The sequence below is a fragment of the Lissotriton helveticus genome, chromosome 9 (assembly GCF_964261635.1).
Source record: "Lissotriton helveticus chromosome 9, aLisHel1.1, whole genome shotgun sequence".
Classification (NCBI taxonomy): Eukaryota; Metazoa; Chordata; class Amphibia; order Caudata; family Salamandridae; genus Lissotriton; species Lissotriton helveticus.
Window position 1 is genome coordinate 690691572 of NC_136070.1, and position 26962 is coordinate 690718533.

The window sequence follows — 26962 nt, forward strand, 5'->3', positions numbered from 1 at the left end:
TGCCAGAAAGATTGTGAATGATCGCAGTCCTTCCTTGGGGTAAGGGCAAAGTGTGAGTATCTGATGGGTTGACGAAATGTTGTGGCATAGAAGAATCGGTGCCGCTTCGATCGAAGTCAACACAGAGTCAGAGAGCAATATAGGTTGCGCTTTGTTGTCTGATGTCCATGCTCTGCGGTCTGGCGTGGATTAAGGTGACAGAACCAATGTCAGCACCGAAGCTAGGGGAACCCAAAACAGGTCCAGAGGTTCCTAATGGTGCAGAGGGTGGATCACAGTTCCTTGGGGCCTGAAGGAGTGCCAGTGAGAGCTGGCAGCATGCTAAAAAGGCACATTATGCGATCATAGAGCAGTTGTATTTGCTGCAGTATCACTGAAGGCCACGTAAACTAGTGTTGCTCTGGGACAAGTTGGAATTAGCTCCAAAGGAGATAGATTTCTGGAGCCAGACAAAGGGCCAGCTGTCCGAAGTATTTTTGCATGCGCAAATGGGTTTGCGACCCGTTTGCGTATGCAAACATACCTAAGGGCCATGTACAAAAACTAATTAATGAGTCACAATTTATTTGTGACTCGCTAATTAGGTTTTGCGAGTCGCTATTAGGAAGTGGCGTTTCAAGAGCATCCCTTCCTAATAGCGAGTCTGAGCCCTATGTAGGACTGTTTTGCGGCACAGTCGCAATTTACCATCTACTTCAAGTAGGTGGTAAAGCATTCACGAATGGGAAGTGGTCCCCAGGGGACCCCTTCCCCTTTGGGAATGCATGGGAAAATATTTTTTTAAGGGCAGGCAGTGGTCCCTGGGACCACTGCCTGCCCTTAAAAAATTAAATGAAAACATTTCATTTAAATGTTTTTTTTTAAATACATCCCATTTTCCTTTAAGGAAAACGGGCTGCATTAAATAAACTGCTTTATTTAAAAGCAGTCCCAGACATGGAGGTCTGCTGAGCCCAGCGGTCCACCATCCCTGGGAGGGCCAGCCATACCCAATGAGGACACAAATTGCGAGTGGCTCATTAATATTCATGAGACTCGCATTTTGCGACCCCATTGGGATTCGCTAACAGTGTCTCTGACACTATTGTACATGTGCTTTTGTGACTCGCAAATTGCAACATGCAAATTTTCACAATTTGCAAGTCGCAAAAGCAAATGGTCGTACATCTGGCCCCTAGTGGCGTGTTTACCCTCTTGAGCCTTCTCAGAAGTTAGCGAGTGGTGGAAAGGACCGAATCCCGCATGAACTTCATGAATTTCTTTTTGGACTGGCTTGATGACTTTGATTAAGTTTAGCCGCAGGAAAGAGGCCTTTCCTTTGACCAGTCACAGTGTGGAGTTTTCCTGTGTTTGACAGCATGCAGCTTCATCTCACAGTCCCAGATGGGACTATCTGTCATAGAAAGGTACTGATGTCAGCACGCTTGGGTGGCTTTTAGATGCATCTCCGCATGTCATTACCGGAGCAGAATAACAGTGGGGCAGTGACACATGATGCCACTTACAGGTGCACAGGAATACTGCTTGGAAATTTCCAGATACAGTCTGACTGACTCCGTGGAGAATATTCAAATAGTGGGGAATCTTCAATTAGAAGTATATATCAGAATTATCAGTTGACTTCGACTGCGAAGGAATGACCTCAGGAGAGCAAGTGGGTCCGTGCCCTCGACTTTGAGTGGGAGCAGGATATATGCAAAGCATGGGACATTGTTTTTTGTTTGGTGACATAAAGCTTCGCTTTCCCTTCCCGGTTCCACTTTGAGTGCATGAGAACGTACCCCTTGCATGACTTGGAGTCGTTCCGTGAACCCAAACACCACATGGTTTAAAGTCTGTGATTTGAGGAGGGTACACTGTTCCCTTGCATACTGGGGGGCTTATTTACAAGCCCCTTGCTCAGCCAGTACATCGTTTTTTCTCATATTAAAAGTGAGGGACTGGTGGCACACGGAGCTTGTAAATAAATCCCTGGATTTCTTTGGAAGTTATTGTTTGATCGATGAGGGTGAGAGTAGAGCTCCGGATTCAAGCAGCTCTGGATTCACGCAGAAAGAAGAACTGATGTTAACATGCTGGGGAGGTACTTATATGTGGCTCCTCTCCATCAGTTCCAGGAAGATATGGGGTCAATGCTTAGTCACACAGTGCTTTCCAGAGGCTTGCAGGTGCACTGCTGAGAACATGTCCTGGTCAAGTCTGGTGCCTGGTAAGTATTCTAAAGGCAAGGAATCTGTGGGTAGAAGTATGGGTCAGAATACAACTCCTTCAATGCATTCAGCTACTAAAGGAAATTCAACATTCAAAATCATCCTTTCGTGTTAGTTAATGTGAGGAAATAGGGTATATTTTATAGTATGGCAATTTGCCCTTTCTATGTAATACAGTTACCAACCTCTTTAGGACCAGTAGGTTTCATTTGCTAAACTTCTAGCTCAACCCTGGGTAGCTGTGGTTCTTACCAGCAAGGCTTACACAAAGGAACAAGCATTAATCATTAAACAGCACCAAAACAATTGAAGAAGCAATGACTGAGACGCTAAGGAAAAGTAACGAGTAGTTTTAGACAACACAACCTTGAGCAAGCATTGTCAAATTCAATTCATTTGGCGCTTCAAACCTTTTCAAGCAAAAACATTGGCTAGTTCTATTGCGGCCGGTTACAATTACTTTAGGCAGCCAACTCTGACAGGGAGACAGTCAGGGGGACCAGCAAAGTCCTCAGAAACAGTTTCTTTGTCTGGGTAGGAGTCCTCAGTTAGTTCCAGGCACTTTTATCACCTTGCTGTAGGTTCCTATGGAAATGATCCTGATGCAAAGGATACAGGCAGCTCAAGTAGCTCAAGGATGATGTGATGGGGGTGATCCTGGGGCTAGTTCTCAGTCCATGGAGGAAGTGAGGCGGTCCTGGTCACAGGGTCGATGTCCCTTAGTCCTCTCTGTCCTGGTAGAAGTCCAGTCGCCCGGTATCACAGCCACAGCAAAATACTTACCTTGTTCATAACTCATCTTCGGTGCAACTTTGAGCATTGAGTCCTGGTCTCTGGTTAGTACTGATGTGAAGATTCTGGCCTACCAGCTTGACCCAGCAGGCTTCTTCAGGGTTGTAGCCCTGTGTGGCAAACGGAAAGTCAGCCAACTGAAGCTTGGAGTTTCTTGCTGCGGCTTGGCTCCGAAGACGACTTCTCCATTAGCAGGGCACTGCAGGCAGAGTCCCTTCGCCTTTGCTAGTTATCAGGTTCAGCAGGTGCACTTCACACCAGTGCAGTTTCCCTTTGCTGGGTCCTTGGTGCAGCAAGTCCTTCTTTTGTCCATTTTCCAGTCCAGTCCAGTCCAGAGCTGAGCTTTAGGTACCAGAGGTACCCTTTTATATTCAGAAAATGCCAAGATGAGGGGTCAGCCTATAACCCTGTACTTGCCAATGGGCCAACCAGGTCTTTCCACAGTAAAAACGACAGTTTCTTGTTTTTACTGCCAGAAGATGCAAAATACATGTTCTGCCTGTGAAGTATGCTGCATCCTGACTTAGGGCTTGGTAGGTCTGCCATAGGGGTGACTTATACATACTGCAGAGGAAGGTTTGGCTTTTCTGTTGCTTTAAATGGCAAAGTCAGCTGGCTGCTTATAGTTGTCTTCCAGTCTGCAGTGGCCGACGGGAATGCTCATTTTACTGGTGTCACAACCAGAGTGGCACCACCAGTATTGCAATCCTTGGGGTGACTCTAACTTAAATGCCCTGGATACCATAAACTACGGATTTCTAGGTAACTTAGCCTATGCCAAATGCGTATAACCAATGTAATATACACGTTTTGGGGTCAGGGCACTGAGGTCTGGTTAGCAGGCCTCAGAGAAGAAAAACCAGCAGCACCAATCCAAAAACTTTTGGGTGACCGTACAAAAATAGGCATTTCCTTAAGGTTATGGTTAAAGTATTTATGTATTATACAACTATAAATAAGTGTGGACCACACAATCTAGTGATACGTAGCATTCAGCAACTCTGTGGAAGGTAAACCCAGGCTCTCCTTCATCCCTGCCACCCCAGATCGAACCCTTGGAAAGACTTGTACAAGGGTTATGAGCTCTCTCAGCAATCCCTACCAAGACAGATCAGGTCCTCTACTAATTTATAGGTTATTATTATTCTGCGATAGCCTATGCCACGTCAATTAAAGCCACTCTTAAACACTGGTAGATGATGAAGAGATCTCACGTTCTTTCCTGCTACTGATGAGCGCATGTCATGTAATCCTCACTCACAACACTTGACTGGATGCAAGATCTTTCCCTCTCTTATCATGAGATCTCGATCATATCAAACTCTTATATGGTAGCATTCATGGCGCTAATTGAAAAAAAAACCTCCCCACATGCTACATAATGTGAGTAATAGCAGAAGTTGATGCAAGGACCAGTGATTACTGAGACCCAACATGGAGCATTTGTTTTTTAGATCACAGCATAAACGTATTTCAATGCAAAGAAGGTTGAAAGTTTTGTACCAGAGACATGCGCCATATAAGTGTACTTTTGTGCACAAACCTTGATAATGTCGGAGACCCCTTTGTCGCTGAGGCAATCCACAAATGTTTCAATAGGATAATTGAGTCCTGGAACCAGTAATGGCACCTGGTAGGAAATTGAAAGGAGAACAAGGGGGTGGAGAGAAAGTGAAGGGAAATAAATAGTCATAAGAATAAGGGAATGACCAAGAGAGGAAATCAAATAATTAGAGTGTTAAAAAAGATAACGGTAACGAGTTTATTGAGTATGTTGAGGAGGAAGTGAAAGAGGCAGGGATGAAGGGGGAGAGACAGATGATGATACAGGTAAATAGGAAGGGACCGGGGCATAGAAAGAGAGAATGATGGCAAAAATAAAATGAAAATGCAAAGGAAAGGAAAGAGGGATGGGTATATACAAAGAGAAAGTAGCAGAAGAGGCAGCAGAGAACATGTGGAAAAGCGAGGAGACAATTGGCGAAAGGATGAGTGAGATTGAGGGTTGGAACAGAAGCAGTAAGTTGGAAAGAGATTGAGAGTGTCATGAGGAGGGAAATTAAGAACAAAGACGAGAATGATAAAAGGGAAAAAGTGAGATGAAGAGTTAGAACACAAGATGCAAGTTACACGAATGCAAGAAAGGGGATATTAAGGAGAAATGGGAATGGAAAGATGAGCATTGCAGATTATTACAAGAATTTAACACACCAAATGCTTCAATATCTCTTACAACCATAGAAGAAAAGATTCCCCATGGGAAGAGGAGATGCATAATTAGTGAATAATGCAGATACAAGCAAGTGCTAAAGGTGAAGGACCAATCTAACAGTTCATATGCAACAGAGCTCTTTGTTGACTCTTCCCTAAACTCCTGTAGTAGGCTTGCTATAATCTGCATGTCCTACAGATTCCCAAAAAATCCAGGATGAGAGTGCGAAGTGTGAAGGACTCCCAGTACATAATACTTGGGTATATCAAGTGCTATCTGCAATACACAAAGCACTGGTGCTTATTAGAGGTGATGAAAAAGTTACTTACCTACTGTAACTATCTTTCTGGTGGATACTCTTATCTACCTGCTGGTTCTTCAAACTCTGCAAATCCTAAAGCGCCTGATTAGGTCCCTAAACTTTTCATAGCTCTTCCGTACTGGTAGGGGGTGTTGGTTCGGTCTCAGCACCAGAAGAGATGGCGGGGTGAAACCCCTTGTACCATATATCACCCGCCTCGACAAGGAAGTTACAGAAAAGTTACTCACCTGTGGTAAGAATCTTTCCCCCTGGATATTCTATATACCTGCAGATGCCTCATCTGCAGAATAATCCCAGGCATCAGACTCTATCCGGGGCCTTCAAAGCTCTCACATCACCAGGAAGTGGCACTAGCTTCGTGTTAACGTTGAAAGTGGAATCAAATGACATCACCAAAGTCATATAGCACTGGCCCTGGTGCAACAACATTGATTTCCATCTATTTATTCCCACCCTTTGAGGCGAGCGGATTGATTGACACTAATAGAGTCGCCCAGTACCAAAACATCATTTGGTGTCTTATTAACTATCTCAGTAAGAATCCATCAAATGGGGATATGGGCAGGTGAGTGAGAATTCTGCAGGTGATTAAGAGTATCCACCAGAAAGATTGTTACTGCATGTAAGTTACTTTTTCTTCTGATAATGCCTCTATCTGCAGATCGCTCACCAGCGTTTCAGAGCAATGCCCTACCTAGGAGGTAGGTTGATGGGTGGTTATACAAGGAGGTCCTACAAGATGGATCTGGCGAAGTGACTGCCTCTGGAATTTAGGCAGTATAGCTAGTCGAAGGTGTGAGAGATGCACAAATAGTTGCCTTGCATGACTGTAGGAAAGTAGGATCTGCTTTCATGGTCACCCCCACTTTCTGCTGGTGTCATTATGTTTTACTGACTAGTCTGACTAGGATCCTGCTAATCAGGACCCCAGTATCTGTGCTTCTTCCATAAATTGAACTTTTACAAAGTGATGCCTATGGTACTAATTCTCTAAATCTTTATTAAGACAGATACCATAAATTAACTGTCTTCGGTTTTCTAACCAATGCTTCAAGAGTTAATCTCAATATTACTCCATCTTGCTTCATCCATTCGCTATCTAATCAACTCAATAAATCATTTACAACAAAACTTGGTTTTTTAACTTATTTTAGTCAACCAATTCTTTGTAAAAAAAATGAATTTTTCTCTTATTGTGCTTTTCATTTCATTTTTTACATTTGTTTTAACATATGGTTTTTTACATATATGTATACATTTTAATCATTTTTTTAATATATATACATTTTTATACACTATACACATTATCTACAACAATAAACACAAATACAAAGTACTAAAGTAATTTTCTTCCTGAACCCAATCTCTGGTTCCAGTACCCAATTATTTACAACAAAGGAAAGGTATAGCACATAATTATCAGTCCTTATTCCTTTTTCTTGGTCATCACAACATTCTAAACAAAAAAGCCTGGGAAGAGACAACCCTTAATACTTCCCTTTCGAGTTAAGGCTCTCAGAAAAAAACCTTTTTGATTCAGTTCAATCTTTCAGTGATGCCAACATGAACTATAGTCGACGCGTTTCAGCCTATATTTATTTAGGCCTCCTCTGGACTCGGGCAGCAAACATATATATTCTCCAGTCGTGTCGCGGTGGCTCGCCACGCAGCACCGGACGCTCTGCGCAGCCTGCCCTACCGGGCTGGCTGCCTACTTTAAATACGACCCCTCTTCGAGTTTCTGTGGCGAAATCACCACACTTAAAGTCTTAAATGTCAATGTTCCCAACGTCTCGTGCATTAATGTCCGTTTTGACGCTGTGCAAACCGCTCTGCGACCGTGTCAAAGCGTTCCTAAATTGGACATGGTTAGGTACACTCCGGAGTGGCTACTGGTATACCCTTGTAAGTCCCTATTATATGGTACTAAGGTACCCAGGGAATATGTACACAGGGGTCTCCCAGGGGCTGAAGCATGTAGTATGCCACCCGTGAAAGACCACTCAAATTGTGACTACATGCCTGCCATTGCAGCCTGTGTAAGCTGGTGCTAGCACCAATTACAACACATATGTTTCCTTATATCGGAGGTCACTGCACTTAAAACCTCCCCTAAGGCAGGCCTTTCAATCCTGAAGGCAGGGTGCTCGGTTCTAAGTGTGACACTGCCCCTGCACGAGCGAGACACCCCTACAACGTTAGGAGTACATTCTCCCAGGTTGTAAGTGCAGCAGCCATTAAGATACATAGAGTGGCCATGCATCATTACGCGATGGCTACCTCTAAACTGGCTGTAATGAACCCTTTCATGTTAGGTATCAAAGATTTTGGAATCATACCCCCACACCAGAAACGGTGTGGGAGGTATGATTCCATACACTGTAAAGTTCCTCAGGGAGGCCCTCTGCGCTCCTGGTACCAGTCTTTGAGACCCGGACAGCAAACTATGGCTGCTGCTGACCAGAAACATGATTCTGCCCTCCAGCTGCTGAGCCAAGCTCGAGCAGAGGAAGGCAGGACAATAGGTATCCTGTCACAGGGAGGTTGTGACCACTTACCAGACAGGACTTAGGCCCAGACGCATAAACGGAAAATCTGGTCGCAAAGGGGCAGATTCTGAGAATCAGCCCTTTTGCGACCGGTATTTTTGCATTTGGGATGCATCATCCCAAATGCAACAATCGCAATTTAAGGAATCTCTAAATTGAGATTCCTTAAATTGCAATTGCATTTAAGGAATCCCAAATTGAGATTCCTTAAATGCAATGCAACAAAGTAAAAAAATTAGCGATTTTGCTAATAGGGGGAGAAAATTAACATGAAGTTGAACTTCATGGTAATTTGCAAAAACTTTGAAAAATGCACTTTTGTGCATTTTTCAAAGTTTCATGTTGCACACACACATGCCCTTAGGGCATGTGTGTGCACAACATATGTGCACAGAATAATTTCAGGGGTGCAACAGGGTGTCCTTTGGACACCCCTGCACCCTTGAAATTGCATTCTCAATTTGCGATTCGCTAATTGCGAATCGCAAATTGAGAATGTCTTCCCATTCTGAATGGGGAGGTATTCCTTAATTGCGACTCGCAATTTGCGAGTCGCAATTAAGGAATATTAAGAAATCGCAATTTTTTTAGCGATTTCTTCATGCATAGCATTTTGCTATTCCTTATTAGCGAATCCTTCAGGCTCCAAAGAGCTCCAGCCTCAAGCATCTCCTGCCGCCAAGAACTTCGCCTGCACCGCATCCTATGCACCATGGGCCTTCATCCTTTGGTGAGCTGCTCGAGGTCCTCTTGCAACTCCTGTGGGTCCTCTTGAGGGTCTTTTTTGGCTCAAGTGGGCTCCCCTGCTTTCTCTGGGCCTGGTCTGACTTACCTGCTCATGGTGAGTCACTTGGACCTTGCTGGTCCCGACACTGCACCTTTTTTGACGACTATGTTGTTTGCCTCTGCCAAGGCTTGTTGGTGCCCCTGCCGGACACTGACACCTTAACTCTCGACATCCGGCGTGGGACAGCTTGTGACCTGCCCCTGGTCTTCCTGTGAATCGCCTGTTCCGTGCAGCTGCAACTTCAAGGGCACAGTCAAACTCTCCTGTATCTCCTACATCGGTAGGCATTCGTCTAACGTGCCTCCTGTTCACTCCTGAGTGGCATCGACTCTGTCCCCTCAGCTTGCAGGTACCTCTCATCTTGAATCAGCCTTTGGGTTCCACTGGACACCTTCTCCTTTTCGTCAGCTGCATCTTCCTGAAATCTTCCATTGTGGTCTACAGGGATTCCGATGCCACTTTTCACCTATGCACCCGGCTTCCCTGGTGTAGGTATCCTGGTTCCTGATGTATCCACGGGTGGGGTGGCTCTTCAACCTTCCTTCTTCCACAGGGTTTCTTCGGGGTCCTCCGCTGGTAAGGATCCTTCTTTAAAATTACAACCACAACTTACCCATTGACTTCCATTGAGTTCGTGTCGTGTTCCCACTTTGCACACAAACTCTATGGGGTTCCTAGATACTCAACTTGGGTGGTTCCTTGGGTCCCTGACTCTTCTATGTCTTCTGGGTCCCCTCCTGATTTGAGTCGTGGTTCGCATTCCACTAATTTAGTATATGGTTTGGTCTCCCCCTGGAGACCACTGTGTATGCTGTGCTATTTACGTATTCTATTGACAAAGTATTGTGTGTATTGTGCATATATCTCTGGTTAAAAGATATTGTATTGTGTTAGTGAGTGTTAATAATAAATACATATTTTTTATAACTACACTGTGTGGTTCTTTTTCACTTAACCCATACCATAAGATTAAGTGCTGTTAAACAAGCTGCTTTACACAACTTCTGGACTAAGCCTGAAGGCTGCTCTCCACAGCTACCACTTAGAGAGCTTTCTAAGGTTGTCTAAGACCACTAAAATCCCCATAAGGGTTGTCTGGATTAGTTCAGGGTGCAACACTTACATAAGTGATAACATATATACCCAGCAAGCCTCATACAGTCTGCAACTGGTATTCCTCGTGCAAGGGCAGAAATGGTGGATTTGGCACTGGTGGAATGGGCTCTGGTCTCTTCTGGAGGTTCCTTCCTGGCCACAATTTAGCAGGTCTTGGTGCAGAGGATGATCCACCTGGATATGGTCCTTTTCTGCACGGCTTTACCTTTCTTGGACCAAAGTATCCCACAAAGAGCTGGTACTGCATCTGTGTGGCATTGGTGTGATCTAGGCAGTAGTTTACCACCTGCCTGAGATCTACCTTTTGCAACTGCACCCCTTCTTTAGTGAGACGGGGTGGGAGATATAAGGTCGGAAGGGTGACCGAAAGACTCAGGTGGAAGAGTCACCACCTTTGGCAGAAAAGCATCCCTGGTTTGCAACACCAATCTTTTGGGATAAAAGGAGGTAAAAAGAGGACGGGAACTGTGAGTTTGTAACCCACTCACACCTGTCTGGCCAAATTAATAGCCACCAACAACACTGTTTTCAGAGTCAACATTAAAGGACCACTATGCAGGGGCTCAAATGGAGTCCCTATGAGAAAAGTTAAAACCAAATTAAGGTCCCATTGGGCACATCAAAAGGGGCTGGTGGATACATATTCGTTAACACCAACAGAAATTCCATTACTATGGGGGATTTAAAAAGGTATGACTGATCTAGCAGACAGGAATGCCAGCAGTGCCGCCAAATACGCTTTGACATTGCCAGTCTCACAACCCCTCTGGGAAAGTTGAAGTGTGAATTGTAGGACCTGTGTCAACTTGGCCTGCAAGGAGTCTATGTTATTGTCGGCACCCCATGCAACAAAGTTAATCCATCTGCCAGAGTAAGCAGATTTGGTAGAAGGGTCGACGTACGGATAGGAGGACGTAAGCCACATGTGGTGGCAACTGATATCCTCACTCAATCGCCAGGCATGCAGGTGGCCTCCGAAATTTTGTTGCGAACCATTTCCCCTGACTGGGAGAGAAGGTCCAATTTGAATGGCAGCTTGAGTGCAGGACAAGTGGAGAAGTACAGAAGATCTGTGTACCACACCCTCTTTAGACAATCCCAAGCAATGAGAATGACTTGGGCTCGGTCTTGGCAAATCTTCCTCGGAATTTGAGAAACCAAGAGTATGGGGGAGCATAATGCAGCCAAAAGTTCCACTTTAACTGAAACGCATCCCCAAAGGCTCCTCTCAATTGGAGGACACAAAACTGCTTGCTTTGAGAATTTTCCAGTAAGGTGAACAAGTCAACCTGAGGAGTGCCCCACTAGGTGAAGATGTCCTGGGCTACCTCTGGTAGAAGGCACTACTCGTGATCAGCAATATAACGCTGGCACGGCATTCAGAGATTGGCGGTAAGCCAGATCCCTTGGAGGTGTCCCACAGACTACAGTCTCAACACTTCCAGCCAAAGGAGGTGAGACAGTACTCCCTCTTGCTTGTTGAACACATATATTCCACATTGCTTTGAGTTGGCCATCAAGATGTGGATGGACTGACATTGTATGGATGGGAGGAAGGCCTTGAGCTTAAGCCAAGCCACTCGCAGTTCCAAAGGTTGATGTGTAGAATCTGTTCTTCTGGAGACAAGAGGCCTCTGATCTCCAGATGAGCTCAGACTGATACCTGAGGTGGACCATCCATCACTACCATAGCCATGGTTTGTGGCGGAGAGAAGGCTAGCCCGCAAGAAAGGCTCACTTCATTGTCCCTCCCCCAAACCACTTCTGCCACAGGGCTGGAGGAAATCACTGTGGAGTCTAACAGGACTCCTCCGTTCTGTAGCCACTGATTACGCAGACACCCCTGCCAGGCTCTCATGTATCAACGTGCGTGAATGACTAGGAGAATGCAGGAAGCCAGCAGACCTAGGAATCTCAGCATCCTCACAAATGAAACTCGCATGCCTTGTTGGAAGGATGGAACCATTTCCTTGTTGTAGGCAATCATCTGTGGTGATGGAGAGGCACTAAGTACGGATCCTATGAACTATAGCTGTTGAGAGGGTCACAGGTGAGATTGGACTCGTTGATCAAAAAGCCCAGTTCAAACTACAGGGATACTGCTGACTGCAGATGGCGTGATACCACCTCTGGAAACCTGTCTTAGCCAGCCATCCTGGTGGAAAATGTTACTTGTCTTCTGTAACACATTATCTGGTAAAGACATAGTCTAGTTGCAGATTCCCTAACTTTGAATCCTCTCCAGGCGCCAGACTGGATCTGGAAACCATGTCGACTATGGATGTGACATAAGTGGAGTCATATAAGTCCCCCCTGGCGCACGTGACATCAGTTTCTTTTGTGAAATCTTCCATGCAACAATGCGGAGCCACCATAGAAACTATCTGTGGAAACAGTGTGCCAAAATATTAATGTATCCTTGAAACAATATGTAGCAAAACAGAATTGTATACAATGGCAATACCAAGTCAAGATCTACAAGATAAGACCAAAGGGTAGGTGTATCACACAACTACATGAAAGATAGATCACTGGTGAATAAACCAGTGCTGAAAGAGGGTAAAACCTTTATAATCAAACAAGAATCTATAAGCCAAGATCAAATAGATCGAGAAAGCACTTAGGTACTAGAGGCACTAACCACCGGTGAATAACTGGGGTTGTAAAAGGTAGCACTGAGCTACTTGAGACACTGGCCACTGGTATATAAACCAGGGTTGTAAAAGGAATACCTATTGCACTGCAAATAGTTCGCACAGTGGGGAGGAAGGAAGGGCGTTAAGGGAGCTGTGGCTAGGCTATGTCTTTACCAGATAAAATCGCCAAAGGTAAGTAACTTGTCCATCTGATACAGACAGATAGTCGCAGATTCCTTAACTTTGAATCAGATACCATAGCTATACATACACAGAGGACGGTCTGCAAACTAATTCTACAAAAATTCTTAGAAAGCATCAGTCGGTCGAAATTAGTAACAGACCAGATGGGAGCAGAAATTAGAGGAAAAAGAGCAAGAGCTCCTTATAAAAACTGTGGCAAGGACCGCAGGCAACGTCAATGAAAACAACCCTAAGGTATGGGTCAAAGAAAACCGTGCCCTAAGAGTGGCGGAATAACACCATGCCAGAAGGCAACAGTCAATAGCATGAGCACAATATCTGACCCCAAAAGGGTGAAGTAGCCTATTGCCCAAGGGGCAGAGGCGATAGCGAATGTCGTGAACTCTACAGTCTCTTTCTTTGCAAGAATAGTCGAGGGACAAACGTCCTGAGAACCAAAAACGAGGGCTCTCAAAACACATGTGCACTAGAAGTAAGGGGAATAACGTATTCACCGCAAGAGCAGGAAGAGGAAAAAAAGAACAAGATTGAAGAAAAAACTCCAACCTGTCCTTGGGAAAAAAACACTATATCCTAGGATAATTACTAGGGTCCCTATACTTGAAAAATAACTCATGTCATTAGATGAGAGAAATGCAAGGATCCACACCGCATAGAACCACTAGAGACAGAAAGATGGCAGGTATCTAGATAAATGGCAAAAACAATGAGTAACAATGTACAAATTTCCATAGCTCATACTCATACTGTGGTTTACATATAGTCATACCCACAATACGTGTGTGTGTATGTATATGTATATGTATATATATATATATATATATATATATATATATACATATATATATATATATATATATATATATATATGAATTCGCTCCTGATGCACCTAAACAGCAACAGGGCACTCGTAGGCGGGTGCCGAAAACACGGCGGTGCTCCGTGTTAAAATCGGCGCTCCTGAGTTCCCCTCTCCCAACCGGGAAAGAAGCACGGCACTCACGGGATAGTTGTCACTTGTTTTTATTTTTCACGCTCACACAGACGCATTTCGAGTAGTCTCTTCCTCAGTGTGTTCACGAGTTGTGAACTCAGGAAGCGTGTATTTATTAAAGCCGCTTGGTTTCATGAAGTACAAAAATAAAAATAGGACTGGTCGCCTGGGATGTATGGTAGGCGCCATCTTGGAACGTGCAAATACTGACATTGTCGTGAATACAAACAATGTCCCAGTTATTTTTCACAGTGTCTCGTAATAATAATATTATTGTTTTCAACGAGATAGTAATTAATTATTACTTTGCACATTACATTGACAATCTCGCCGTGTATCAGCATTGGGCGGTTCCGTGGATTGGAGCCGCCTGTTGTCCTCTTGTGTTATTAGGCCGTATATCGGCTTATCAAAAAGTACTTCATGATTCATTGTTTATTCCACATTGATAGGGTCTTTGTCGGATAAGGGATGGATTAATTCCCTAGGTGGACTGCAAGTTCTTCTCCACTGTTCAGTCCTCCAGGGTTTTTTGTTTGTAAGTCAATGATAAACCTGGATTCCAGTCTTCTTAGTTTCAGTGTCATATCCCGTGAGTGCCGTGCTTCTTTCCCGGTTGGGAGAGGGGAACCCAGGAGCGCCGATTTTAACACGGAGCACCACCGTGTTTTCGGCACCCGCCTACGAGTGCCCTGTTGCTGTTTAGGTGCATCAGGAGCGAATTCATATTTCCAACGGAGGCACCGACCCAAGACCAGATTTGGACAGCGTCAATTGGAGGAGGATTAAGCGTAACCCGAGGAGAGGTCGACAAACGAGCTAGACGCCGAAAAAAACGGCCACGAAAAAATCGGGTAAGCTGCGACCTCGCAGAACATCAATTGTAACTGCTGTAATATATCCCAGTCTAAAAGGGTCCTGGCGAGGGATAGTTGTCAAGGTTGTAACAACCACGGAGACCGGGATCGGTGCTCCATAACTGAACAGCTACAATGTTCAGTGAATCAGCGCGGGAAGAAGCGGCCACAGGAATATTTAAAAAGAAAAGGGATGGAAACGCACGCAGCAATGCGGCAAAGAATACTAAGTCAATGGACACTCTGACAGTAAAGTACACACAGTTGGAAAGGCTATATGAACGAGAAATTCGCAAGTGGTGGGAGGCGACCTCTCTCCAAAACTACATCGAAGTGGAGAGGGTCCCACGCGGCTTGCGTGTATACACAATACCTGCATATGAAAATCCTGACCCAGGTCTACTAGAAGAATGGACTCAACACACGGCTGCATATTGCAAAGGTAGCCTGGAGATACTTGTTAAATTCGCCTGGAGCGACAGGGCCAAAGCCTTGGATGAAATTAAAAAACTGGAGGATGAACTTGAAAACAACACAGATAAAACAAAACAAGATGAACTTAAAGAGAAAATGAAAAAGAGATTGCAACAATATGAGCTGAAAATAAGACAAAGAAAAGAAGAAAAATTCGATCGTGACGAAAGAGATTACTCAATGGGTCGAATCTTAACCTTCGCAAAGAAATTTGATGGACCCATAAAAGAGATGAATAAGAAGAAATCAAACCCAGCACAAACACCGGTGAGAGTGGAAACTTCCGAATCCGAAGCAACCGAAAATGAACTCTCTGGAGAAGATATTGCTGGCCCATCTGGGACAAGCAACAAGACCCCTTTTCATGTGGAATTCGACATTATCCGCCAAACACGAACAAACGGGGGGAAAGCAAACCCCCGGAACAGGACGACGCCAAACAAGGCGGGGCGGCTGGGGGAGAAAGAGGCAGAGGAAACACTCCAGTCAGAGTGACCAGAAGCTCCAGAAGAGGCAGATGGTAAAAGAAGCAGACACACTCACGATAGTCAATTTAAGTGGGAAAGAACTCACAGAAACCGAAGAATCTGTTCTAAAGCTGGGACTCTCTTTCTGCCCACAAACTAAACTTGAATTTACTCAAACGAGAATAGATCTCTTTAAATTCACACGAAAATTAAAACTTCATAAATTCTTTAAGATCAAACCAACAGTGAAGGAAACTAGACAAATGAAAACAAAGATGAAAGACACTGATTTATTGACACTCGATGACTTAACCACCTTAGAAATACTGGAAGAAATGAGACAGGAGACAATAAGGAATGAGAATGACACCTCAACCCTGACCCAGAGAAGCAGAAATGTAGGAGTGGATCAGGAGGCTCCAGAGAGTCCATTCAAACCAGCATCACAATTCCTACCTCAAACACCACAAGACGCCATTGACGTCTTCTCAGAGGCAGTGATTAAAGATTTAGTAAAATTCCGATCTAGGGAGAAGACAGTAAAACCTGGCACAGCAAGAACAAAGAATCTTACAAAAGCCCAAGCCATCGCCTTAAAAGGGCTAGAAGAGGATCCCAACATCATATATAAACCCTCCGACAAAGGAGGCAACATCGTCCTGTTATCAAGGGAACAGTATGTAGGAGAAGCGTTGAGACAGCTCAAAGACAAAGAACACTATGAACTTACAACAATGAAGAAATATCAAGAAAGCATCAATGACTATCATGCTTTAATACAAAAATGGCACAACAAAACCATGCTGAGCACTGAAGAATATTTGTTTTTAAGAACTACAAATCCTATAATCCCAACGTTTTACCAACTACCTAAAATACATAAGGACACGAAGGCCCCACCAGGAAGACCAATAGTCTCCTCGATCGGAAGTCTAACTGAAAATATGTCAACCTTCATAGATCATTTCCTATCTGAGTCAGTTCAATCCTTGAATTCTTATATCAGGGACACCAAAGACTTTTTCTTACACATTGAGCAATTAAAGTGGGAGCCAGAATACACACTGGTGGTTCTAGACATCACGAGTCTCTACACGAGCATCAACCATTCACAAGGTCTGAAGGCAGTGGAATACTTTTGCAAGAAAAGAGCTTTGAAATTCGCAGGCCACAGCACAATGCTGTTAGAAATGACTGAATTTTGTCTGCTAAACAATATCTTCCTCTTTAATGGGGACCTCTACAGACAGGTCTCGGGGACCACGATGGGCACCTGCTTCGCCCCCAGCTACGCAAATTTATTCGTGGGCTGGTGGGAGGAGCAGGTGGCCTGGTCCACAGACAACATGGAATGGACAGCGAAAATCGTCGCCTGGCATCGTTACATTGACAATCTTTTCCTGGTGTGGAGGGGGTCTGAAGAAAGTGCAAAACAATACATAGAACACCTAAATGACAATAACATCAATCTAAGATTTTCGGGAGAGATCAGCTCAGTGGCAGTGAGCTATCTCGACCTGAAGGTCGAAATCAAAGATAATCAAATTTCAACATCTCTGTACCGAAAACCTACCGCCGGAAATAGTATCGTACACGCGGCCAGTAGCCATCCGATGGAACTGAAAAAAAGCATCCCATATGGCGAATTATTGCGCCTAAAACGCTATTTCCCTGAAAGTTTGAGGGGGATTCGTCAAGTGGGGGCTGAGATAAAAGGGGGATCCCAAAACGTGTTTTCCCCATGTTATTTTCTATAGGACGTTTAGACACGGCTACAGCTGGAACGGCTGAATGGATTTATAAGACATTTGGTAGAAAGGTAGAGTCCGGCTCGCAGATTACGCTTTTCTTTGAATGGTGTAATTCAGTTCAGTAGTTGCTGAGAAAATTAACTTTGAAAAAATATATATTGGGCTACATTGGGCTATATATATGTTAGAGCCCAAATGTAGCCCAATGTAGCCCAATGTAGCCCAAAGATGGCCACCAGAGACAAAAAAAAACAAATGTAGCCCAAATATCAGCCAGATGTAGCCCAACTATAGCCCAATGACAGAATGTCCCAGAGTGTTCTAAAGAACAACTAGAGCGCTACCAGTCTTACTTATGACAAAAGTATGGCACACCTGAAGGCATCTTGATTGGAATAAAGTGTTAACACTTAAAACATTTAATTTGCAAAGGAACAAAATGAGGGGGTTCATTTTGCCATAGAAATTATGATTAGTGCTGAAGAAAGAAAAATTAGGGCACATTTTGAGTGACTTCTCAAATCCTCTTATATTTCATTAAAAAAATTCTGATATGCAGTCTCCCAAGATGGTCACCAGAGACAAAATAGCCCAAATGTAGCCCAAATATCAGCCAGATGTAGCCCAACTATAGCCCAATGACAGTAGTTACGACCTAGTTTCCATAGGAAATCCGCAACATTCTATTGAGAATAACTTTGGCGCCGGTGGCCGAATATTTGCGAATTTCTCAAAGAAGATGGCCTGCTCCGCTCCGCTCCTTCCCTGAAAGTTTGGGGGGGATTCGTCAAGTGGGGGCTGAGATAAAAGGGGGATCCCAAAACGTGTTTTCCCCATGTTATTTTCCATAGGATGTTTAGACACGGCTACAGCTCGAACGGCTGAATGGATTTATAAGAAATTTGGTAGAAAGGTAGAGTCCGGCTCGCAGATTACGCTTTTCTTTGAATGGTGTAAATCTGTTCAGTAGTTGCTGAGAAAATTTACTTTGAAAAAATATATATTGGGCTACATTGGGCTATATATATGTTAGAGCCCAAATGTAGCCCAATGTAGCCCAATGTAGCCCAAAGATGGCCACCAGAGACAAAAAAATACCAAATGTAGCCCAAATATCAGCCAGATGTAGCCCAACTATAACCCAATGACAGAATGTCCCAGAGTGTTCTAAAGAACAACTAGAGCGCTAACAGTCTTACTTATGACAAAAGTATGGCACGCCTGAAGTCATCTTGATTGGAATAAAGTGTTAACACTTAAAACATTTAATTTGCAAAGGAACAAAATGAGGGGGTTCATTTTGCCATAGAAATTATGATTAGTGCTGAAGAAAGAAGAATTAGGGCACATTTTGAGTGACTTCTCAAATCCTCTTATATTTCATTAAAACAATTCTGATATGCAGTCTCCCAAGATGGCCACCAGAGACAAAAGAGCCCAAATGTAGCCCAAATATCAGCCAGATGTAGCCCAACTATAGCCCAATGACAGAATGTCCCAGAGTGTTCTAAAGAACAACTAGAACGCTAACAGTCTTACTTATGACAAAAGTATGGCACACCCGAAGTCATCTTGATTGGAATAAAGTGGTAACACTTAATACATTTAATTTGAAAAGGAACAAAATGAGGGGTTTCATTTTGCCATAGAAATTATATATATATATATATATATATATATTCACTGAAAAAACCATAGGTTTTAAACACGTTATAGTTAGGAAGTAGCATTTAAAAAAACCTATGAAATTCACTGAAAAAACCATAGGTTTTACACACGTTATAGTTAGGAAATAGCATTTACAAAACCTATGAAATCCACTGAAAAAACCATAGGTTTGACACCAGTTATAGTTAGCTGGAAATTTTACTCGCATAAAACCAATGAAATTCCCACGTTATAGTTAGTTGGACTCACTATAACTTGCGCGTGCAATGCACTGCTGATGACGTCACATATTACATCACTCATGACATGGTCAGTGACATCAGTCATGACATCACTGATGACACCATCACTTCACTGTAATGTAACCCTTGAAACACATATTCAAAAATAGAAACTAAAATTTTCAAAACAATGGAGATACCCATACCAGTTACAACCAATTCAATAATTCCACCATCTATATACACATCCACTCATTGATCAACAGTTCTATATAGTCACTCGTACATATACTCACTCATGATATGTAGTGATACACCTATACATCCTGTTACACACCGACAGTCATCCAAAAGATACTGTCACACATACTCACACATGCAAATAAACTATTAAACATCCATTTATTTGCATATACAGTTATACACACACTACCACTTTACTTTTAAGGAAACTTACACATACTTACTCTCTTAAACAATCACTTATAGAAACACATACTAATTAAAAAAGGAACTCTTACAATCCCTCACTCTCACATATACTCACTTATATACATCAATATTCACATATATTAGATTAAAACATATGTAGTTACTGATAAAGACACTAGTGAGACAGTCATTCACTCACTAACACACACATATACACACTCTTCCACCCATACAGTCCTGCACATATGCTGTCTTCAAAACAGATACAAAGAGAGTCAGTCATTCATGCATCTATGTGTTAAGTAATACCCCCACCAAACCATACAAACACTCATACTGATACTAACAAAAACATCTAATAACCCATATACATACACATGTAGCTACTCACCAACCCATGCAACCACTTATACACAAAGTGAAACACTAATACATATATTTAAATATTTAAACATTACTCTCTAATATATGTATTCACTAAGATACACTTAATAAACCAGTTAACCAATCAATTTTTTTTTAAAACATCCAAGTAATCACTTATTTAAACATTTATTCTTCCATCAACTTTTACATATACATATATAACACATATTTATTTTTTAAAAAGACACACATAGTGTCATCAGTGATGTCATGACTGATGTCACTGACCATGTCATGAGTGATGTAATATGTGACGTCATCAGCAGTGCATTGCACGCGCAAGTTATAGTGAGTCCAACTAACTATAACGTGGGAATTTCATTGGTTTTATGTGAGTAAAATTTCCAGCTAACTATAACTGGTGTCAAACCTATGGTTTTTTCAGTGAATTTCATAGGTTTTGTAAATGCTATTTCCTAACTATAACGTGTGTAAAACCTATGGTTTTTTCAGTGAATATATATATATATATATATATATATATATATATATATATATACACACACACACACACAAGCAACAACATAATGTTTATATACATATACATATATACATGCACATACACACATGTACACACAAATTATACATATATATATCCATACACACACACACACCCATATCTACAGGATAAGACCTACCTACAGATAAAAACTATAGTGCCTAGAGGAGCAAACTGAGCCCCATAGTCAGGTTGCCCAAAAATACATAATAAACATCCTGCGTTGTTGCATATAGCAAGCAAAATCTTGAGGATGTACAGTACATATCCATTATACCTGTGTGTATACCAACAGAACAAAGAGAGAAGGGTACACCTTCCAGAAAACCTTGTTGACAGCAACATTTACAACCACAGTTGGTCCGTTAAGTCAAATGAAGTACAGTCCAACTAATGGCATTCCCAGATAATACCCAGTTGGAATACAGGAACATAAGGAATGCCAGATTGCCGTAATTCAATTATGCACTTTGCATAATTAACGAAAAAAATCAAAATGAAAGACTATGGCTGAAGACTCCGATTACCTCCATGAGTGCCATCTTCCTGAGTTGTCTGAGTTGGTCTGGTTGGAAATGTTGTCGGGCAGTGGCTGGGAGTGTGATTATATACATATTTATTTGTTTCTTCCATATCTCAAAGGGGACTGTGGGGCACCAAACAGACAATTGCCGTGCAGAGAAAGACGATGTCCTGAATAAGGCAGAGAACATCCCACTTCCTACAGAAAACACACACACATATTACCTACTGGCGGTCGCCATTAGGTATTTATTGTTAGGACCTAGTTTCCATAGGAAATCCACAACATTCTATTTGGAATAACTTTGGCGCTGGTGGACGAATCTTCGCGAATTTCTCCAAGAAAATGGCCTGCTCGGCTCCGCTCCTTCCGTGAAAGTTTGGGGGTGATTCGTCAAGTGGGGGCTGAGAAAAAAGGGGGTCCCAAAACGTGTTTTCCCCATGCCAATCCAAAAATTCTTTATTTCGGCCTCATGGACCATAAAAGAAGCAATAAAAATACATACAGATAAAAGACAATATATACAGTAAAACCAACTGAACCTGCAGAGTTTAAAGAAGCGTGGTAAAATAGGTTAACCAGACATTTTCTTCCTTATTATCCATGCTGCCATTAGGAATTTGGAAACCGCAAACACAATGTGGCCCAGGGTATTAGTTTTCAGCACCCTGTAGGCTTGTAAATAGTTACTGAAGCCAAGATTCCGACATAGAGGGGCTAGCCAGCGCCTCCTCGGACTCCTGTAGACATGGCAACAGAACATTATGTGCAAGTCATCTTCTTCCTTAACTTTACAGCATGGGCAAAGCTTATCGCCCCCTAGCGACCACTTGTGGGTAAAAACTTTAGTGGGGAGCGTACCAAACCTCCATTGCAGGAACAATTTCCTCGCCAAAAGAGGGTAAATAAAATCCATAAAAGGTTCAAAAGCATAAGAATTTTTGGATACAATAAAACATCCGGTCAGGGTGCCGCTGTCATGTGCACTATCCATATCAGCAAGGGTTTTGTTCTTATAGAGCTGTGCCAGGGTTTTGCGCGAGATCCTTCTACACCCCTGCGCTGGGTCATCCCATAGGTCTGGCAAATTCAGGCTGAAACATTCCGATTTGATAAGTGCCAGCCAAGGGATCTTACCATTAACATCCAGCCTCAAGACATGTATGAGGTCCTGCCTATAGTGGTGCAGCTCCTCAGTGGACCATAACCGATGCCAGTACTTCACCGGTTTCGTCCGCAAGTCCTCTGCGATTGACGGGAGGCCCAGGTCAAGTCTTAAGGGGAGGAGTGGTGTGCCCTGCGGGAGAGCAAGAAGACGTCTGAGGAAACAATTTTCCACCCCTGCCATGACCTTCCCAGCTTTATGGCCCCACAGCTCACTGCCATACAAGGCAGCCGCCTTCGCCTGAGTCCTGTACATTTCTAAGGCCGGGCTAACAGGCTTGAAAGTGGACTTATTGGATACCCTCAGGAGTGCGCCCGAAAGCTGGGAGAGTTTCAGCCTAGATCTTGCCACCTGGGAATCCCAAGTCAGATTTTCTTGAAGTGAGACCCCCAAGTATGTAAAGGTAGAAACCCTTTCCAGACTGGTTCCCTCGAGTTTAGGGTTGGGTCTGGTCTTGGTCGGAGGGTTGAAGATCATGAACTTAGTTTTTTCCGTGTTCACCTCCAACCCGTGTTGTCTACAAAAGTGACCAAAACCATCCACGATCCTCTGAATCCCCATGGGGGATTTGGAAAGAAGGAGGGTGTCATCGGCAAACATAATTGCCGGAACCCTCCTTCCTGCCAAAACCGGGGCATCATTGTCCCCGACAGCGTCAAGGTGTTGAATGACGCTGTTGATGTACAGACAGAACAGCGTCGGAGCCAAAACACAGCCCTGTCTGACACCTCGGCGGACCGGGAATTTACCCGAGGGCTTGCCATCCCTCCCACACCTTACTACCGCAAAGTTGTTCTCATGCAGTCTAGTGATGATTCTAAGGAGGTGGGGGGGAACTCCCAGCTTCTGCAGAACCTCCCATAGCTTCCCCCTCGGGACGAGGTCAAAGGCTGACCTCAGATCCACGAAGACCATGTACAATCGACCTCCCTCTAGCGTAACCGTCTTCCAGTACAGAAGAAGGAGGCGAAAGATTTGGTCCATGGTCGACGTGTTCTTTCTGAAGCCCGCCTGTAAAGGGCTCAAGATGTCATTGGCCTCGACCCAGTCTAAGAGATGGTCCAGAATAAGGCGCGCGAAGATCTTTTGGGGCACGTCTATGAGGCTTATAGGCCTGTAGTTGGAAGGGAGCAGAGTAGAGCCCTTCTTGTGGATGGGCACAATCTCTGCCCCCAACCACGACCCAGGGATCGCCATACCTCCAAGAATGGCATTAAATAGAACGAGAAGGTATGGGCCCCAGATATCCGGGTGATGCCTAAATAGATCCCCGGGTAACCTATCCAGGCCTGGCGCCTTCCCCACTGCTAGACGTTCTAGGGCAAGCTCCACTTCCCCCAGGGATAATTCCATTCCGGGCTCCTCAGCACCCAAGGGCAGTTGCATCTCCACGGCCGAGCAGGAACTGGTATCTAGGTAGAGGGCCCCAAAATGGGACTCCCATACCGCAGGGGCTATATTAGGCTCAATCGCATTACTGAGTTTCCCTGACCCATTATTTACAAGGGCCCAAAATTGCCGGGGGTCCCTGGATTTAAGGGCATCGTAGAGGTCCTGCCAATACTTCCAGTCCCACTCGGTCCTTGCAGCCACCAGCACTGATTTATGGTGGTTCCTCAGGTCACGCACTTTGGCCTTATCTGACCCCTCTTTTATGGCTGCAATAAGGTCAGATTTAGCAGCCCTGCAGTCTGGGGTATACCAGGTGGGAAGAGGTGTCCTTTTCTTTCGAATTGGGACCTCAGGATGAAATACCTCGGCCAAGTCCCTCACTAGAACCTGGTGAATGTTTCCCAGTTTCTCACAGTAATCAGCGGTTCTAGGTTCGTTCAAAAGGGTCTCCACCTCCATGAGGCTAGGGAGCGCCAGCTCGTATAGTTTCTTGATTGACTCCTCCGAGTTTACAAGCTTCCCCCACTTAACTCGGCGCCTATTTGTGGTCAGGAGCAAATCCCCCAGGTCAGCCCCTTGGCCAGCTGGGGATGAGTCCATGAAGGGCGAAGGGCACACAATATTTAAGCAGAGAGCGTTGTGGTCGCTGTCTGTCCTCTTGATAACCCTAAAGTCCCGCACTTTGGGCCAAAGTGAGATATCCACCATAATATAATCTAGCCTCGACTCATGGCCCCTCCTATTGAATGTACACACCGAGGGGGTATCGGATGGAGTGCGACCATTACACGCCCTCAGCGCGCCATTCAAAGTAAGGGACATGAGCTGTAAGGCTAGAGGGGACCAGGCTTTAGGGTGAGGGGAAGAAGAGGGTGGAACCCCCCAATGGTCGTCCTCGGCCGTAAGGGCACCATCGAGTAACCCTACCAAGGGTTCAAAGTGGCAATTGAAGTCTCCTCCAAGTACCACCTTGTATTCACCCGGGAGTTGACCCAGGAAGGAAGCCAAATCATTTAAGGTAGGTGATTCACTTGACGAGGCAACCGGGCGCGAGTAGACATTGACAATGGCCCACGGAGTTTTACCAGGCCAGGTGAGCCGCACACACTGGATGTCCTGCGAACACGTGAGTACCCGCTCCGCCTGACACCCAATGTGACTCGCAATCCAGATTGCCAGACCACCAGATGGCCTCCCCCTCCCAGCCCATTTGGCAGGGATTTCGAATACTTCAAACCCTCTCCTGATCTGAGCGGCCCTCGCCCAAGTCTCCTGAAGGAGAACAATGTCACATCCACCCACCAGGGAGTCCCATTCAGGAGAGCCCTCCTTATTCGCTATTCCTGCCACATTCCAGGAGAGAATTCTCAGTCCTGGGTCAGGTGGCAGGCTGCCCTTAGCTCCAGCATGAGGTGGCAGGGTAGCCTTCGGTGGACCGACGTCTAAGGCGCCGGTTCCACCGACAGCGATGGCAGCACGAGCAGCCCGCTCTGCTGCCCCTGTTTGGGGATTATGGGCTAGCCCGGTGTTAAGTGGGGGACTCAGGTGGGACGAATTATCAATCGTGACAGCCCCTCGCTCATCAACTGCCTGGAACCGGGTTAGTTCCAACATAGGGATCACACCCAAACCCACATGGCTTTGCACCTCATCCACCCCATTCTCATGTCCAGACAAGATTGGCCTAATTTGTGGTCAATCAACCTGGTCCAGACAGGAAAACCTGTTGTGATGAGTGAAGTTTGCCTGAGCAATTGGCAAGGCGGGCCTTGGTCTGTAGCGAGAACCATCTACAGCAAAGCCCACCCTGGTCCATCCCTTCTCACTCCCTCCCACCGTGTTGCTCCCACTAGGGTAGAAATAAGCAAGGGGAACAAGTTCTATTGCGGACTTATCAGGCCTTACAAGCCAGTTGCAGATGTAATTAGCAACATGCGGGCTCCTGAAACTTAAAACGATACAGTCCCCTGACCTGTTCTTCTTGGTAGGGCCAATCCACGAGATCCTCCTTACCATCAGAACCTCACCCTTCAAGCTTGGAGGCAACGGTCTGTTGATACTGAGCCAGCTTATAACCTTATTACGTAGGGAGTCCTGGGACTCCCTAACACCACCAGCTAGCTCGGGAACTCCCACCATGATTGCCGTGTATGGGACAGCTTCAGGGGGCAGATTGACCTCCCTGCGTCTATCTAGGGGGGGACACAGCCATCACTTAGGGCGTTTGTAGGACCCACTGTCGCCCTTGTCTGCGGCACACGCCGCGGCACAGGGGGTGGCTTGGATCTCCTGGGTGCCGGAACAGGGGGCCCAGGCACTGGAGGTAGCGAAGTGCGCGTCTGGGAAATAGACACACCATTTACGCTAGGCAGTGCCCTACTGGAAGCCTGGGGTAATGTGGAAGGTGGTAGACTATTCCCAGATGGTTCCCCAGTGGCTACAGGAATGTTAGAAGCTACACCAGGGCTACTCCTAATAAAAATATTTCCCCGGGGCTGGAGGAGATTCTCTATAGCCTCTAGTCTAGCTAAGATGGGAGTTAACAAGTTCTTGATAGTGGCTGTGAGGGAATTAATTACTGCATCTGAACTATTAGAAGATAACCCACCAAAGATAAATGGGCCCGCCGCCACTGGTGATAACACAGGAGCTGGCGAGGCCCCAAGATCCGACCCAGACCCAGATGGAATGAGCTCAGGGGAGACCGAAATATCTGTACTGTCTTCGAGGGTTGATTCAGATGCAACAAATTTTGCCCTTTTTGCCCTCTTTGGTTCGGCAGGCCTTTTCCTTTTTAAGGGCTGAGTCACCCCACTATCAACAGGGACTGTTGTCAGGACCACTTGACCCGCCTCCAACATATTTGAACCCATATTATCCAGAGCAGCAGAGTGGTCGGAAATCCCTGCTGGCCGTGGGGAATCTCGATCCCTCTGCGTAACCGGAGTTCTTAGCTGCCGAAGTACCGACTCAATGGTCTGGTCGATGCTGTCCAGCAGAGACATATGGGTAACATCCATAGTGATGGGTGTACTAGCATCATTAGAGGCAGATTCCTCAAGGTCCAGGAACACACTTTCAGGACCCATCTCTAGGTGAGAGTCCGTAGATAAATGACACTTGCTAATGTGGGAGCTCGCCTTGGGGAAAAATTTTTCCAAAGTGCTTGTGCCATGTTGTACCGACTTACTCCTTAGAGCTCTGGATGCCATGATGAGGTGTGTAAGGAGCAAATTAGCGGGGGCGTTAGAGGGGTGGCCCGGTC

At 44.8% G+C, this 26962-nt stretch overlaps 1 protein-coding gene across 2 annotated transcripts in view; it reads right to left on the reverse strand.

Moving 5' to 3' along the window:
* Positions 1-26962, reverse strand: part of BBS1 (Bardet-Biedl syndrome 1) — a 541250-nt gene that overhangs the window by 65436 nt on the left and 448852 nt on the right. For both annotated transcript variants that reach the window (XM_078660785.1, XM_078660786.1), the window contains one exon: positions 4546-4632. In XM_078660785.1, coding sequence (XP_078516911.1) covers positions 4546-4632 — 87 coding nt within the window. The remainder of the gene's footprint in view (positions 1-4545; positions 4633-26962) is intronic.